The sequence below is a fragment of the Belonocnema kinseyi genome, chromosome 7 (assembly GCF_010883055.1).
Source record: "Belonocnema kinseyi isolate 2016_QV_RU_SX_M_011 chromosome 7, B_treatae_v1, whole genome shotgun sequence".
NCBI classification, from domain to species: Eukaryota; Metazoa; Arthropoda; class Insecta; order Hymenoptera; family Cynipidae; genus Belonocnema; species Belonocnema kinseyi.
This window is the reverse complement of record NC_046663.1, coordinates 41542002-41555779: the sequence shown is the minus strand read 5'-3', so window position 1 is coordinate 41555779 and position 13778 is coordinate 41542002. Positions and strand designations below refer to the sequence as shown.

Here is a 13778-nt window from a genome sequence, read left to right as displayed (position 1 = left end):
TAAACTGCTTATAATTGAAAATTAACATAATTTTAAGTTGAACATTCAACTAAAAGGTTGCAAGTAGTTCTTAAAAGTTTATTTTTTTAGTACAAGATTCATCTTGTTGGTAGAAAATTAATTTATTTTGCTCGAAATTTATGTCTTTTTTGCAAAAATTGAAATATTACATTTTTTTGTTGTTTAAACATTGTCATTTTTTAGTTGGAAAGTCAAACTTGAATGAAAATTCATCTTTTTAATTCAGAATTAATTTGTTTTGTTTAAAATTCGTATTTTTTGGTCGAATTCAACTGTCTAATTATTTTTTTGTAGATAGTTCAACTAAATAATTAAATATTCATGCATTTAATAGAAAATTCATCTTTTTGGTGCAAAATTATAATCAGCTTTATTGAATACTTATCTTCTTTGAAAATTCATCTATTTTATTGAAAACTTGTTTTTTTTTTAATATGTAACTATTCCATTTTTGTTTAAATTTGATCTTTTCAGTAGGAAATCCAACTATTTTGTCAAAAATATTTGTTATTTGTTAAATATAACTTTTCATAACTTAAAATTAACATCTTTGTTGGTTAAAAATTCAATCACTTGGTTGCAAGTTAAACTAGTTTCTTAAGAATTTATTTTTTTCTTTGAAGATTCATCTTGTTGATTAAAAACTCCACTATTTCGTGGAAAACTTGTTTATTCTTTCAAAATTATACTGTTCCATTTTAGTTTGAAAATAATTGATCTTAAAGGTAAACATGCATCTAATTGGTTTGATAATAAAAAATTCTTTTGAAATCTAAAGGTTAAATTAATAAACAAAAAGTATCATAAAAATATCTAAATTTATTAAAAATATGCTGATAAATACCTTCTTCCTCTTTTTCTTCAAGGATCTATTTTTTTCAACATATAAGTATAATAACAAACTTAATTCTCTTTAGGGACCGAAATTAAATCCTTTGCCAAAAATACAACTGAAAATTATTTCCGTATTGAATTTTGATGTTATGACGATAACGGTTTTTCATCTACTAGGGTGAAACCAAAATAGTTTTTTATTCTTAGCTGTAAAAAAGAATCAAAATCAAGATAAAAAATTTTCTTTTCTGAGCCAGTTTTTTTTAAACTGAGTTTTCAATTTATTTTATTTTAAGTTGTACAATGCACATAGATACTATGGCGACTTTTTTTTCCAGAATTTTTATTCTGAAGAATATCAACAAGAAATTTCTGAAAGCACCACAGAAACAGGAGAAGCAGCCGATGAAATAGGAGAAGCAGACACAATAGGCGCATCAGACGCAATAGGAGCATCAGACGCAATAGGAGCATCAGACGCAATAGGAGTATCAGGCGCAATAGGAGCAGCTGACGCAATAGAATCAGCAGACGCAATAGAAGGAACTGACGCGATAGTAGCAGCTGACGCAATAGAAGCAGCAGGCGCAATAGAAGCAGCAGACGCAGTAATAGCAGCTGACGCAATATTATCAGCTGACCCAATAGATACTGCTGACGCAATAGGCGCAGCAGACAAAATTGACAGAATAGAAGAAGTAGACGTAGTGGAAGCAATAGCAGCAATGGAAGCAGTGCAAGCAGTTGAAGCAGTTGAAGCAGCAGATGATGTTAAAGTTGATTATGACAATGAAGAAGAAGAGGAAGAAGATGACGCGTAAATGTTAAAACTAAAATAAAGTCAACTTTCTCGACAGTGGAATGATATCAAAGAAAAACTCAGTATTACACATATAATTTATTGACGTACTCTAATATTACACGCCAATCTATTTCATTAAAAAAATTATCTAGTACCCTCACACATTATAAGTTTCATAACAATAACATTAATTCGAACATAATCATTGAGTTCTAGCTGAAATGATATCTATACTCGAGAATAAATTAAAAAATTAGTGAATGTATTGTTTTAAATGATTTACTGTTTGCATGATATTGAAATGTATTCCTATATAGGACCTAGTTAAACGATACAGTAAAGAAAGAAATACAATATGCTTAAATACATTTCTATTCACGACAGAAAGAGGACAGAGTATGGAGAGAGGAAACATTTTAAAATATTAATTTTAATTATACTAATTAAAATTATAATAAAACTAATCCGACGAACAATAGCTTACCTAATACCTGCAAAACTAAAATAGTCGGTATCGGTGGTTACATGTTGCGTATGTAATCTACTTCTAAAATTCACTATAGCTTTTGCTGGCAAATTCCGAGTCACCTGCTGACAAAATTGAATTTTAAGACTACAAGTCGATCACAAACAATTGACTATATAATGCGTAGTACCTTATCAATAAATGTATCACATGTTACGGTCGTTTATCGACGACCATGCGGATCGCACACAGAAAAAAATATTAGCATTTTTGATATACCTATCACTACCATATAGCAAAATATAATACGAATTCCGGCTATAAAGTACAGTGTTGCTCCAATAGTTTTTACTCTTCGACAAGTGATAATTACTACTGCGAATAAAGTTAATCCACTAAAGCTAAGTCTAAAGATCTACCTTTTAACAGATGACCGATTTCTTATTATATCAGGCAGTCTGACCCTGCTGATGTCAAAAATAAATATGAGACACATATTTTTTCTTTTTAACCAACAAAGTGTTTTCCAGAACCTAGAGCTACTTGTCTATTTAGGTGAAATAAGGAGATTATTCCCCAATAATTGAGCGGTTGGATGCCGTAAATCCTAAAAATCCAATAGCAACCTGCTTGTATCTTCAGACGTTACTTGTTTTTCATTTGTCCTGTTCATATATTTATGAAGAACAAATGACATCTAAAAAATGAAATTTGAATATTATTTCATCCAGCCACTCAGTTATGTAAATGAGCAGATGGATGCAATAGCATGCTACTTGCATTTTTAGATGTCACTTTAAACATTTTTTTGTACATAATTTAATAAAGAATAAAAGAAAAACAAGTGACTTCTAAAAATACAAATGGTATGTTATTGCATTTAACTGCTCAATTAGACAATAGAACGGTTGTATGTAATAATAGCCTACTTATATTTTCAGAAATAACTTGTTTTTTCATTTCTTTTGCATAATTTTTTTTTCATTTGCAGGTGTCATTCCTTTTCCATATAATTTCATAAAGAATAAATGAAAAATAAGTGATTTCTACAAATATAGCTAGGATAATATTGAATCCAATCACCCGATTAGACAAAAGAGCGGTTGGATGTAATAACAGCCTACTTTTATTTTCAGAATTCGATTGTTTATCATTTTTTTGACAAACAATTTTATAAATAACAAATTAAAAACAAATCACTTCTGGAAAAGCAAGTAAACAGTTATTTTACCCAACGGTTCATTTAGACAAATGAGTGGAACTTGAAAGAGTGTAGATTGCAATATAAGGTGCCATAAAGAAGATTCAATTATGTCGCATTGTTACCAAGATACAACTTTCTGAGGTATTTTTAGGTGTCTCTCGTTCTTCATTTGGATTTCCCATAATTTCATGAATAATAATTTAAAAAATAGTGATTTCTCAAGATAAAGGTAGGGTGCTACTGTATCCAATAGCTCAATTATAAAAAAGCGGTTGGATGTAGTAACAGCTTCCTTGTATTTTCAGAATTCACTTTTTTTTCCTTCACTTTGCACATATCTTCATGAAGAACTATTGAAAAACAAGTCACAGCTAAAAATGCCAGTAGGATATTATACCATCCAGCAGCTCAGACAAATGATCAGATGGATGCAATAATATCCTACTTGCGTTTTTAGATGTCACTTGTCCTTCATGAAAATCTATGCAAAATAAGTGACTTCTAAAAATACAAGCAAGCTGTTATTACATTTAAACACTTTGTTGTCTAATTCAGCGGTTGAATTCAATAAAAAACTACTTGTATTTTTAGAAGTCACTGGGTTTTGATTTGTTCTGCACATATCTTCATGAAGAACAAATTAAAAACAAGTGACATCTGAAAAAGCAAGTAGGATGTTCTTGCATCCAACAGTTTAATTATACAAGAGAGCGGTTGAATGCAATAACAGCTTGCTTCTATTTTCAGACGTCACTTGTTTTTCATTTGTATTACACATGTATTCATAAAGAATCAATGCAAAACAGCCGCTTGGTTGGACAATTGAGCGGATGGATGCAATAATATCCTACTTGTATTCTTAGAAGTTACTTGTTTTTCATTTGTTCTTCATTAAATGACGTACAAAACAAACGAAAAAATCCGTGTCTTCTAAAAATGCAATAAGTGCTTACTTGTATTTTTAAGAGTCACTAGTTTTTTTTATTTGTTTTGCACATAATTTCATGAAGAATCAATGAAAAAACAGTGATTTCTAAAAATAAAATTGGGATGCTATTACATGCAGTCGCTCAATTAGAAAAAAGAGGAGTTGGATGCAAAAACACCCGACTTGCATTTTTAGAAGTCACTTGTTTTTAATTTGTTCTTCATGAACTTATATGCATAAGAAATTAAAAACCAGTGTCTTCTAAAAATGCAATAATAGCCTACTTGTATTTCTAGGTGTCACTGTTTTATCATTCGTTTTACAAACAACTTTATAAAGAAAAAATTAGAGGCAAAGTTCTTTTGAAATTGCAGGCAGAATGTTATTGCATCCAACTGCTCAGTTAGAGAAATGAACAGATGAATGCAATAACACCCATCTTGCATTTTTAGAAGTCACTTCTTTTTTATTTGTTCTTCATAAAATTATGTGCATAACAAATGAAAAACCAGTGTCTTCTAAAAATTCAATAATATCCTACTTATATTTTTAGGTGGCACTTGTTTTTAATTTGTTGTGCGCATCATTTCATTGAGAATAAACGAAAAACAAATTACTACTAAAAATATAGGTAGGATGTTATAGAATTCCACAGCCTAATTGCAAAACAAGCTGTTGGATGTCATAACAACCTACTTGTATTTGTAAGAATCACTTGTTTATTAATTGTTTTAGAAACGTTATAAAGAAAAAAATGAAAAACTAATGACTTCTGAAAATGCAAGTACGCAGTTACTGCACCCAGCGGCTCAATTATAAAAATGATTGAAACTTGAGAGAGTGTAGATTAAATTATAAGATGCCAAGAAAAAGACGATTCAATTATGTCGAATTGTTCTCAAGATGCAAATTCTTAAAGAAAAAGTTAATTTTCTCATTAATCTTTTGAATATTCAAATAGCCCTAAGTTTATGAAAAAACTTTTTTGGTTAAAAAAAAATATAGTCTCAAATTGTACGCAAACAATTCCGTGACTTCGTCAGGATCAGCAGTCATTTCTTAGAACCAAGGAATTTTCTTGTGCTGTGTGCTGCAACCAATTAACCGTTCAACAAATTACAAACCAACAAAGATGTTTCATTCAGCCAATGGTTAAACAAATAAATTGAGCTGAAGCAACTACAGAAAGAATTAATTGGATGAAGCACACAGGACTAGAATTTTCTCATTCAATTCTTTTTCATTCAGAACGTTAAGTCAGTTCTATTTAATTTATGAAAAGACCAACTTCTGGCTAATGGAGATCTAATTTTAATTGCTACTTCGGCCGATATTTTTTTCCGTGCAAAGCCACGTGACCCCCATCGAGATCGGCATATAATAGCATCGAGAGTCAAAGACGACGAAGACGTTTTAATAAAATCGTCCTTGTTTTCAGGGTTAAAGATTAGGTACTTACACAGCCCCTTTTATAAACGAGACGAACAATAAATTAACGACGATGAGAAGGTACATGAAATTAAGAAGATCATCGGTATCAAAGGCCACAGCACATGCGAAGAGCATGCCAATCCTGAAATTCATTTAATAAATTACATCTTACACTTACAGTATAAGAATCTCTTTCGTTTTTCTCTCATTAATTATTCTCGGGATTATCGATTCTTTTGATGTGCGGTAGTCTTTTAGGTAATCGAGTCGAAATACAAAAAGGAGTGTCTGTTGTGAAATGACTCTTTTTGCGAATATACAGCGACGTGCACGAGCGGAATTATCCACTAACTAAGAAGAGTCGAAAAGGCACAGTGGCGGTGAATCAGTGCCAGTTTCCCTTCTTTTGGTCGATTACTATACAAATCCTCTTAAAATCTTAATCATCCGTTGCTTTGGGAACACTACGAGTATTAGAAAATTGTTCAATTCGTCGGACGGAGGTTGTTGAAAAAATATAATATTTCCCAACCGTTAGCATTAGCACTCAGTAAATTCATGTCTAATTGGATTATGACACTCTAGGAAAACGTTTTCGAGTTAAGTGGTCACTAAAATCTAACTAGATGATCAGTGCACACCAAGAGCAGAATCGATTCATCACTATTCCACAATTGATCTAAGAGATCGAGTGTTTAAAACCTAAACTTCATATAAAATTCTTAGATCTAAAATCCAAATTGATTCGACGATTGCCAACTGATTCCTTCCGACTCTTTAGATTCCTCAAAATTTGCTAAATTTCAGGAGGAATTTCCTCTCTGATCTTTCGTATGATGATGCAAAGCTCTTCTATTGTGAGGCAAAAAGAGAGCAAAAGACAAATTGTTTCCTGCATTGATAGCCAAAGGCTTTCTGAAAATGTGGTTTTCTGATATCAGATCAGTCTCAACCTTTGACACTAATTCACTTTTTCTCCTCGATTCAACAAGTTTCGTAGGATCAAATGAAATGGCTTTGGTGTATGGAAACTCACTACCTTCTTGGATGATCTTCAGGCTTCTGGATTGATGACGCGATTTACGTACTTCTGCCTCACCTCGATGACCTGGAGGTCGAAGCTTTTTGGGATCGAAGGGTATTGCTTTCGAGTAAGGAAACTCGCTGCCTTCTTTGATTGTCTTTAAAGTTCGGGACAGATGATTAATCCAAGATCCAAGCTTTTTCGAACCTTCTGCAAATCTTCTGAAACGATCCCGGTTCGAAGTTTGATGATTATCAATTTCTCTTAGGGGAACTCTAGTCTTTTTCTCTCTCTCATGATTCTTAATCTTCTGAATCTTCTTTGATGTATCTCTGGGAACTTCTTTTGAGTAGGGAAAGATACTACCTTGCTTTGCTGCTTTCAACATACTTGAATCGAAAAATATTTCTTGATCCTTGCCCAAACTTTGAAGTCTTCTAGAGTGATGACTTCTTCTTTGATATGGAAAGTTGTCTTCAAATGATAATTCGTTAGGATTAGGCCTAAAGGGCATAAAGGGCAAACCACTCCTTTCTCTAGCCACCTCTAATTTCCTCGCATCGAAGGGAATTGCTTTTGAATATGGAAACTCACTTCCTTCACGAGCAACCTGTAATTTTGCAGGGTCATACGGAATTGCTCTTGAATAAGGGAATTCCACTTCGGATACCAGTTGGTCCAGTTCTTGGCTTAGGTCTCTTATTTGTTCAGCATCTTCCTCTATTTTCTTCTCGGCGTTGAAGAGTGTATTTTGAACATCCTCGCGCATCACTGGGTGAAACTCAAAAAATTCCATATTTTGATGAGGTTCCTTGTCCTGGAATTGCGACCAAATGTCCTGACGGTGGATTTTGTTGGTTAAGTATTTTTTAAGTGTTTTCGACTTCCTCTTTATAGGATTGACGGATTCGCTCTCTCGATTCGGCCTCGCTCGTTCCTCTTTGGCATCCTCTGCTTCAAAACCCAAGTTCTGAAAGAAGAAATAAAATTAATGTTATTTTCTGGTTTCTAAACTAAAACATTGTTTCTGTCGAAACACGTGTTTAAAATTTACTTACTCGTTTCTCGCCCGTTGAAGATTCAGGATGATGTCCCATGTTCTTCATCAGTCGTAACCATTGATTATGGTCAATTTCCGGAAAAATGTAAGGTGCCGTTTCTGGTGCACTTTGTGTCCTAAATGGATAGAGTCTTCTCACTTCTGCAGTTCTACTAAAGGTCTCACTAGGTTTGCACAAAGGGAGCCGAAAAGGTAGTCTGCAAAGTTAACAAAAACAAATTACATGTCAATTAATAACTTTAAAAGAAATAGTAAGATTCTGGACAAAAATGTAGTACACACCTTGATGGGAGGCATCCTTCAAGTTTGTAGATAATAACAAAACTGTCTTCTCGTGTTCGGTGAGGTTTAGCTTCACGTTTGTTGATGGTTGATTTGCTTAAAGAAAGGCCAGCAATGTCTTCATCGTTTAGAGAATAATCAACCCTGAAACAGAATATTGTATATTTAAATAGTTAGAAAGCTATTTAAATAGCTGTTATTATTTTCTTTTAAATTATAATTACTTGTCAAAATTGCAAGATGGTAAACTGGCTGAAATCTCTAAGCAAACGTATGCTGTGCTGGCTTCCATTGGTACCTTGGAAGATGACTTTGATGATTGAAAATTTTTGGCTAAATCGATACCAACTTCTTCGGGTCTATGGGTCAGCAACGTTTGTCCTGACCCCATAAACGACAACACCAGAAAAACCAAAACATACTGGTTCATGACTTTCGTCGCCCTTGAAAAACTGCAACTTCAGCTTCCAGCGAACTCTGCAACATAACATATTGTTTTTAAACAAATTAAAAATGAATGTTTTTATATTTTTTAATAAATCTCAACTCTGAATCAGAATAAAACAGGTCAAGATTATCAGCAATTTATAAGGAATTAGGTAATAGATTAAATTATGTTCAGCACTAGTTCTAAGATTATAAATTAGCTGTTTTTTATTGATGTTAATTTTTAGGGGCCGACAAAAAAATTACGTAACAGCTTTTTTGGCAGGACACAAAATTTTATGATTTTTTAAATGGGGGGGGGGTAAATCGAAAGTGTTAAATAATATATTTTTTTAATTATTCCTATTAAAAGCCCATTAATTCAAAATTAGTATAGCGCCGACTTCATACTCATGCCTATATTTCCCTTTTTGCCCCTTTTTAAACGAATTCCTTTTCTTCTTTTTTTCGCTAGAATTCAAAATAAACTATTAGAGCGTAATATGAAAATTCGGACTGTTATTAGTAAAAATCTTCTGAAAAGTATCGTAAATTTAAAAAAGAAATTTGTTTAAAAAGTCACATGCTTTCATGAAATTTTCAACTGTTTTGTTCAAAATTGCTCCTATAGGGTAGAAAATTCCTCTTTTTTCGTTGAAAATCAGTTTTTTTTTAACTGCAATTATTCTAATTTCAGTTAAAAATTCTATTATTTTTGTAGAAAATTCAACTATTCGTTTGAAAATCAATGTTTCTGTTGAATGTTAATATTTTCTTTTAGAAAGTTAAACTGTTTTCTAAAGAAGTAGGCTTTCTGGTTCAAAAATTCAACAATTTTTCTCTGTTAACTTAAAAATCTTTTTTGATTTCAAATTCAACTGCTTTGTTAAGCATTCGTTTTTTTTAAATAGAAAATTTATTCTTTTTGGTTGAAAATCCAATTTTTTATTGAAAATTCAACTGTCCTATAAAAAACTACTTTTTAGGATCAAATAATTTACAATATTCATATAATTATTTAAACAATTTTTATTCTAAATTCAGATGTTTGCTATTTGTTAACAAATAGGCTCAATTTTTTTACGGAATCGACCAATAATGTATTTCGGATGACTCCTTACTATTATGCTTTCCAACTAGACAAAAGATATTAATTATTTAAACAATTTGTATACGCAATAATCTTATAATAGCAAAGAATCATCGGAAATACATTTTTAGTAGATTGGGTAAATAAAAATTGAGCGTATTCGTTGAAAAATATTGTTAAACTCTGAATTGTTAAATGAATAATATAATAATAATAGAAATAATAATAGAAAATAGTTTTTTTTTGTAGTATATAAAAACAAATTTGTTTAAATAAATAACGATATTGTCAATTTAAAAAGTATCATAACTAGGATTCGCCGAAAAAAAAATCGATGAACTTGAAACGTATTAAATCCCAAAGATTTCGAGTTAAACTATATTGCATTTTCAAGAAAATAGTTGAGTTTTCAACCAAAAAAGATTTTCTTCCCACAAAAGATAAATTTTGTACACAAAAAGATGAATTTTGAAGAACAAAATTTTTGAACGAAACAGTTGCATGAAACACCAAGTCCATGAACTTTCCAATAATAGAAACGAGTTTTCCTAAAATTAGTTGAAGATTTAATCAAATAGTAACATTTTCAAGCTAAAAGGACGAATTTTTTCAAAGTCAGTTGAATTTTTGATAACAAATTTAATTTTCAACAATGAAGGATAAATTTTCAATCAAGAAGGATCAGTTTTCTATCATAAAAGATACATTTTTGACAAATAATTGACTTTAAGAAAATAGTTAAATTTTCCAAAAATAGATTTTTAATCAAGTAGTTGAATCTTTAGTACACACAGATGAATTTTTAACCAATCAGTCGAATTTTCAAACAAGAAAGTTTAAAATTCAATCAAATATTTAAATTTTAAAGCCAAGTGTTTCAGAAGAGAGTAAAGTAATTTGGTGATTGTGAATTCTCTTTTGGGAAAACTTTTTCGGATTAAAAGAATACATGCTTACCATGTATCTCGTTCTTCGCACTCGATTTTGTCCACAATGCAAACTTTTCCACATTATAGAAATCATTACCGTTCTCCAGAACTTTTTTTTATTTATTTTCAATGTTATTTTTTATAATGTAAACCAAAAATAAGCATTCTAGCGTAAAATTGTTCGAAGAAAATTTGTAGATATAATTTAGGCGAAACATTTTATTAAATACAATGTTATTGTAGCTTACGTCATTTTTCAAAAACATTAATTTTTTATTTTAAATTTATTCTTATAAAAAAAATGTTTAACCAATTTTGTGATATTTTTTGGTTAAACAACTTTAGTGTTTTCACTTTTTTTTCGTGTCTTGTGTGGTTTTCCGAAACTTTTTATTTTTAATGCAATTTTTACGATTAAAACAAAAACTAGGCGTCATACAACACATTCTTTATAACAAATGTGTAGCTTTTTTGTGTTATCAGCTTTTGCCCATTAATTTTTTTTAATAGCTTGTGTGGTTTGTCTAAAAACATAATTCTTTTATTTTTAATGTTATTTTTTACAATTAAAACGAAAACTAGGCATCTTATCAAAAAGTGATTGCTTAAAAATTTGTATATCTTTTTTAACTGTACAATTTTCGCCTATTCAACTTTTTTCGTACCTTACGTCGTTTTTCCAGAAATTTATTTTTTTTTTTTTGTAAATGTCATCTTTCACGATTAAAACAAAAGCGAAGCATTCTATCAAAAATGATTCATAAAAAATTTGCAACTCTTTTATGGTTGAATAAATTTTGTCTATTTTTTTCGTTGCTTGCGTGGTTTGTCCAAAAATTTATTTTTGCTATTTTCAATTCTGTTTTTACAGATAAAACAAAACCTACGCGTCCTATCAAGAAGGTTTGAGATCTTCTTTGAATACACGATTTTTGTTTATTCATCTTTTTTTCTTATCTCGTATAGTTTGACCGCAAAATGAAATCTTTTATTTTTCATCTGCCACACTAAAAGTCTACAAGCAGACAGACCAATTCGCAAAAACCTATTTTTTGGGTTCAGAATGTCTCAAAACGTGGAAATTTAACAGAAAGATGAATCAACAAACATAAATAATCTTCTGCCCAAAAAGAGGACTTTTTAATCAAATATATTTATTTTCAGCGAATAAATATTAACTTGTTTGATTAAAAATTCATATTTTATAGTTTAAAGTGTAACTGTTTTGTAGAAATTTCACCTTTCTGGCTTGAGAATTCAATTCTCTTGTTGGAAATTCATCTCTAGTTGAAAATTTAATTATTTTGTTGAGAAACTCGTTTTTTTCTTTGTTAAAAATTCACTTATTTTTATTAAAAATTTAACTATTTCCTTTTCAGTTAAACTTGTTTGGAAAATACTTTGCCTGGGTAAAAAAGAACTTTTTTGTTGAAAATCCATATTTTTTCTGGAAATTTAAAATATTTAGGTACTAACTTAAAATATTATTTTACAAATTTAATTAATTTGTTGTAAATTCGTTTTTCTTTTTAATCATTATTTTAATCTGAAAATTATACTACTCCATCTGATTGTTCACCATTCTTTTTCATAAATTGAAAAATATTTTAATACAATTTTTTTTAAAGAAAAAAACAGCGTATGTCTGAAAAACACCTAATATATATCTAACGTAAAAATAGAATTACGAAAAATGTGCATTTTCAACAAAAAAGTTTGTTTTCATTTGAATTAACCCCTCCTGTTTATGATACTCTCATCCTGAAATTGTTGGAAAAATATCTTTCTTATTTGTAAAAAATATTTTCGTTTTTTTTTAATTGTTCAAGTCTAATAACATGAAAAATCCGAAATGAAACGAGAGAGAAGAGAGTGTAATGATGATGAGTTGGAGTCACCGTCCGAGATATGTATAAAGTTTAAGTCGCTTGATAAGACAAGGCAAGACAAGACCGAGAACGAGAAGACCGAGACCACGTCCCACGTGGAACTCTTGACTTGCTTGGAGAGTACGATAAACGATAATTTTACAACAACGACCTTCCTGACACCATCGCGATTGAAAGAAGCCAACTTGGACTATCGGCCTGGCCCGGCTAGTACAGCTAAATCGCCCTTGTTGCTGCAATAGAAAACAAGACCTCTCTGCTCCCGCCTCCCTGCTCCACTCGGTTGACCAGTTCACCAGTAAACAGAACTATTATGTCATATAGAACTTTATAGACTAAACTACGATTCATCTTCAATGCTCTACTATTCTACTCCTCAACTTTAATTAACTATACCACCACTTATTTTTAGAAATAAACCATTTCTCAAAATTTATTATCTCCCTCCCCCCACCCAACTATTTCTCTCCTTTTTTATCATTTAGTCTTATTTTGTTTGATTTAAGGCGGCAATCTGCATCAAACTGGTATTAGCAGTTGATAAATACATTGCCTGACCGTACATTTTAGCGTCTTATCACATTTTCGAATTAGGGAGCGTCAACATAATACGCTCTTAAGGAGTGGGGAGCGGGGATCTGCTTTAACTCTGATAAAGAAATTGGTTAATTCGTATCGAGATATTAAAGACTAATATTATGGATACAAAAAAATTTAGTAGTTGCATTTTCAATCAAATAGTTCATTTTTCAAACCAAAAAGACGAATGTTTTGGAAGAGCATTTTTTAAACACTAAAGATGAGTTTTCTACCGTGAAAAATGTATTTTCAATCAAAAAAGCTAACAAACTTAGCTGTTTCATTTTTGGTTGACAACCCATATTTTTTTTATTGAAATTTTAACAATTTAGTTCAAAATTGGTATATTTTTTTTTTTTAAATGGGCTTTTGTTCTATTTTAACTTAAATTTAATTATTTTGTTGAAAACTTAACTTCTTTGTTAAATTAATCATTTTGGTTAAAGTTATAACCTTTTTATTGAAAATTCGTCCTTTTTGATTGAAAATACATTTTTTATGGTAGAAAACTCATATTTACTGTTTGAAAAATTATCTGCTTTCTTTTTTTTTTTTTAATTCGTCTGTTTTGGCTGAAGGTTCAACAATTTGGTCGGAAATTCACTTCTTTATTGAAAATTCATTTTTTTTAATTGAAAATACAGCAATTTCTTCTGCAATCTCTTCAGCAATTTTTGCAAATAGTTCATTTTTCAAATCAAAAAGCCAAATTTTCTAACCGCACAGATGAGTTTTCTACAACAAAAAAAAGTATTTTTAATAAAAAAGCACGAATTTTCGATAAAGCAGTTGAAATTTCAACCCAAAAAAGAT

At 30.5% G+C, this 13778-nt stretch overlaps 2 protein-coding genes across 2 annotated transcripts in view; one reads left to right on the top strand and one right to left on the bottom strand.

Annotated features, from left to right (window-relative positions):
* Window positions 1-1914, top strand: part of LOC117177376 — an 8118-nt gene extending 6204 nt beyond the window's left edge. The window contains exon 2 of the mRNA XM_033368021.1: window positions 1194-1914. Coding sequence (XP_033223912.1) covers window positions 1194-1676 — 483 coding nt within the window. The 3' untranslated portion in view covers window positions 1677-1914. The remainder of the gene's footprint in view (window positions 1-1193) is intronic.
* LOC117177375 overlaps window positions 1741-13778 on the bottom strand; it is a 40713-nt gene continuing 28675 nt past the window's right edge. Inside the window, exons 2-5 of the mRNA XM_033368020.1 lie at window positions 8277-8529; window positions 8053-8196; window positions 7769-7967; window positions 1741-7680 (exon numbers count right to left, since the gene is read on the bottom strand). Of these exons, the coding sequence (XP_033223911.1) occupies window positions 6490-7680; window positions 7769-7967; window positions 8053-8196; window positions 8277-8482 (1740 nt within the window). The 5' untranslated portion in view covers window positions 8483-8529 and the 3' untranslated portion in view covers window positions 1741-6489. The remainder of the gene's footprint in view (window positions 7681-7768; window positions 7968-8052; window positions 8197-8276; window positions 8530-13778) is intronic.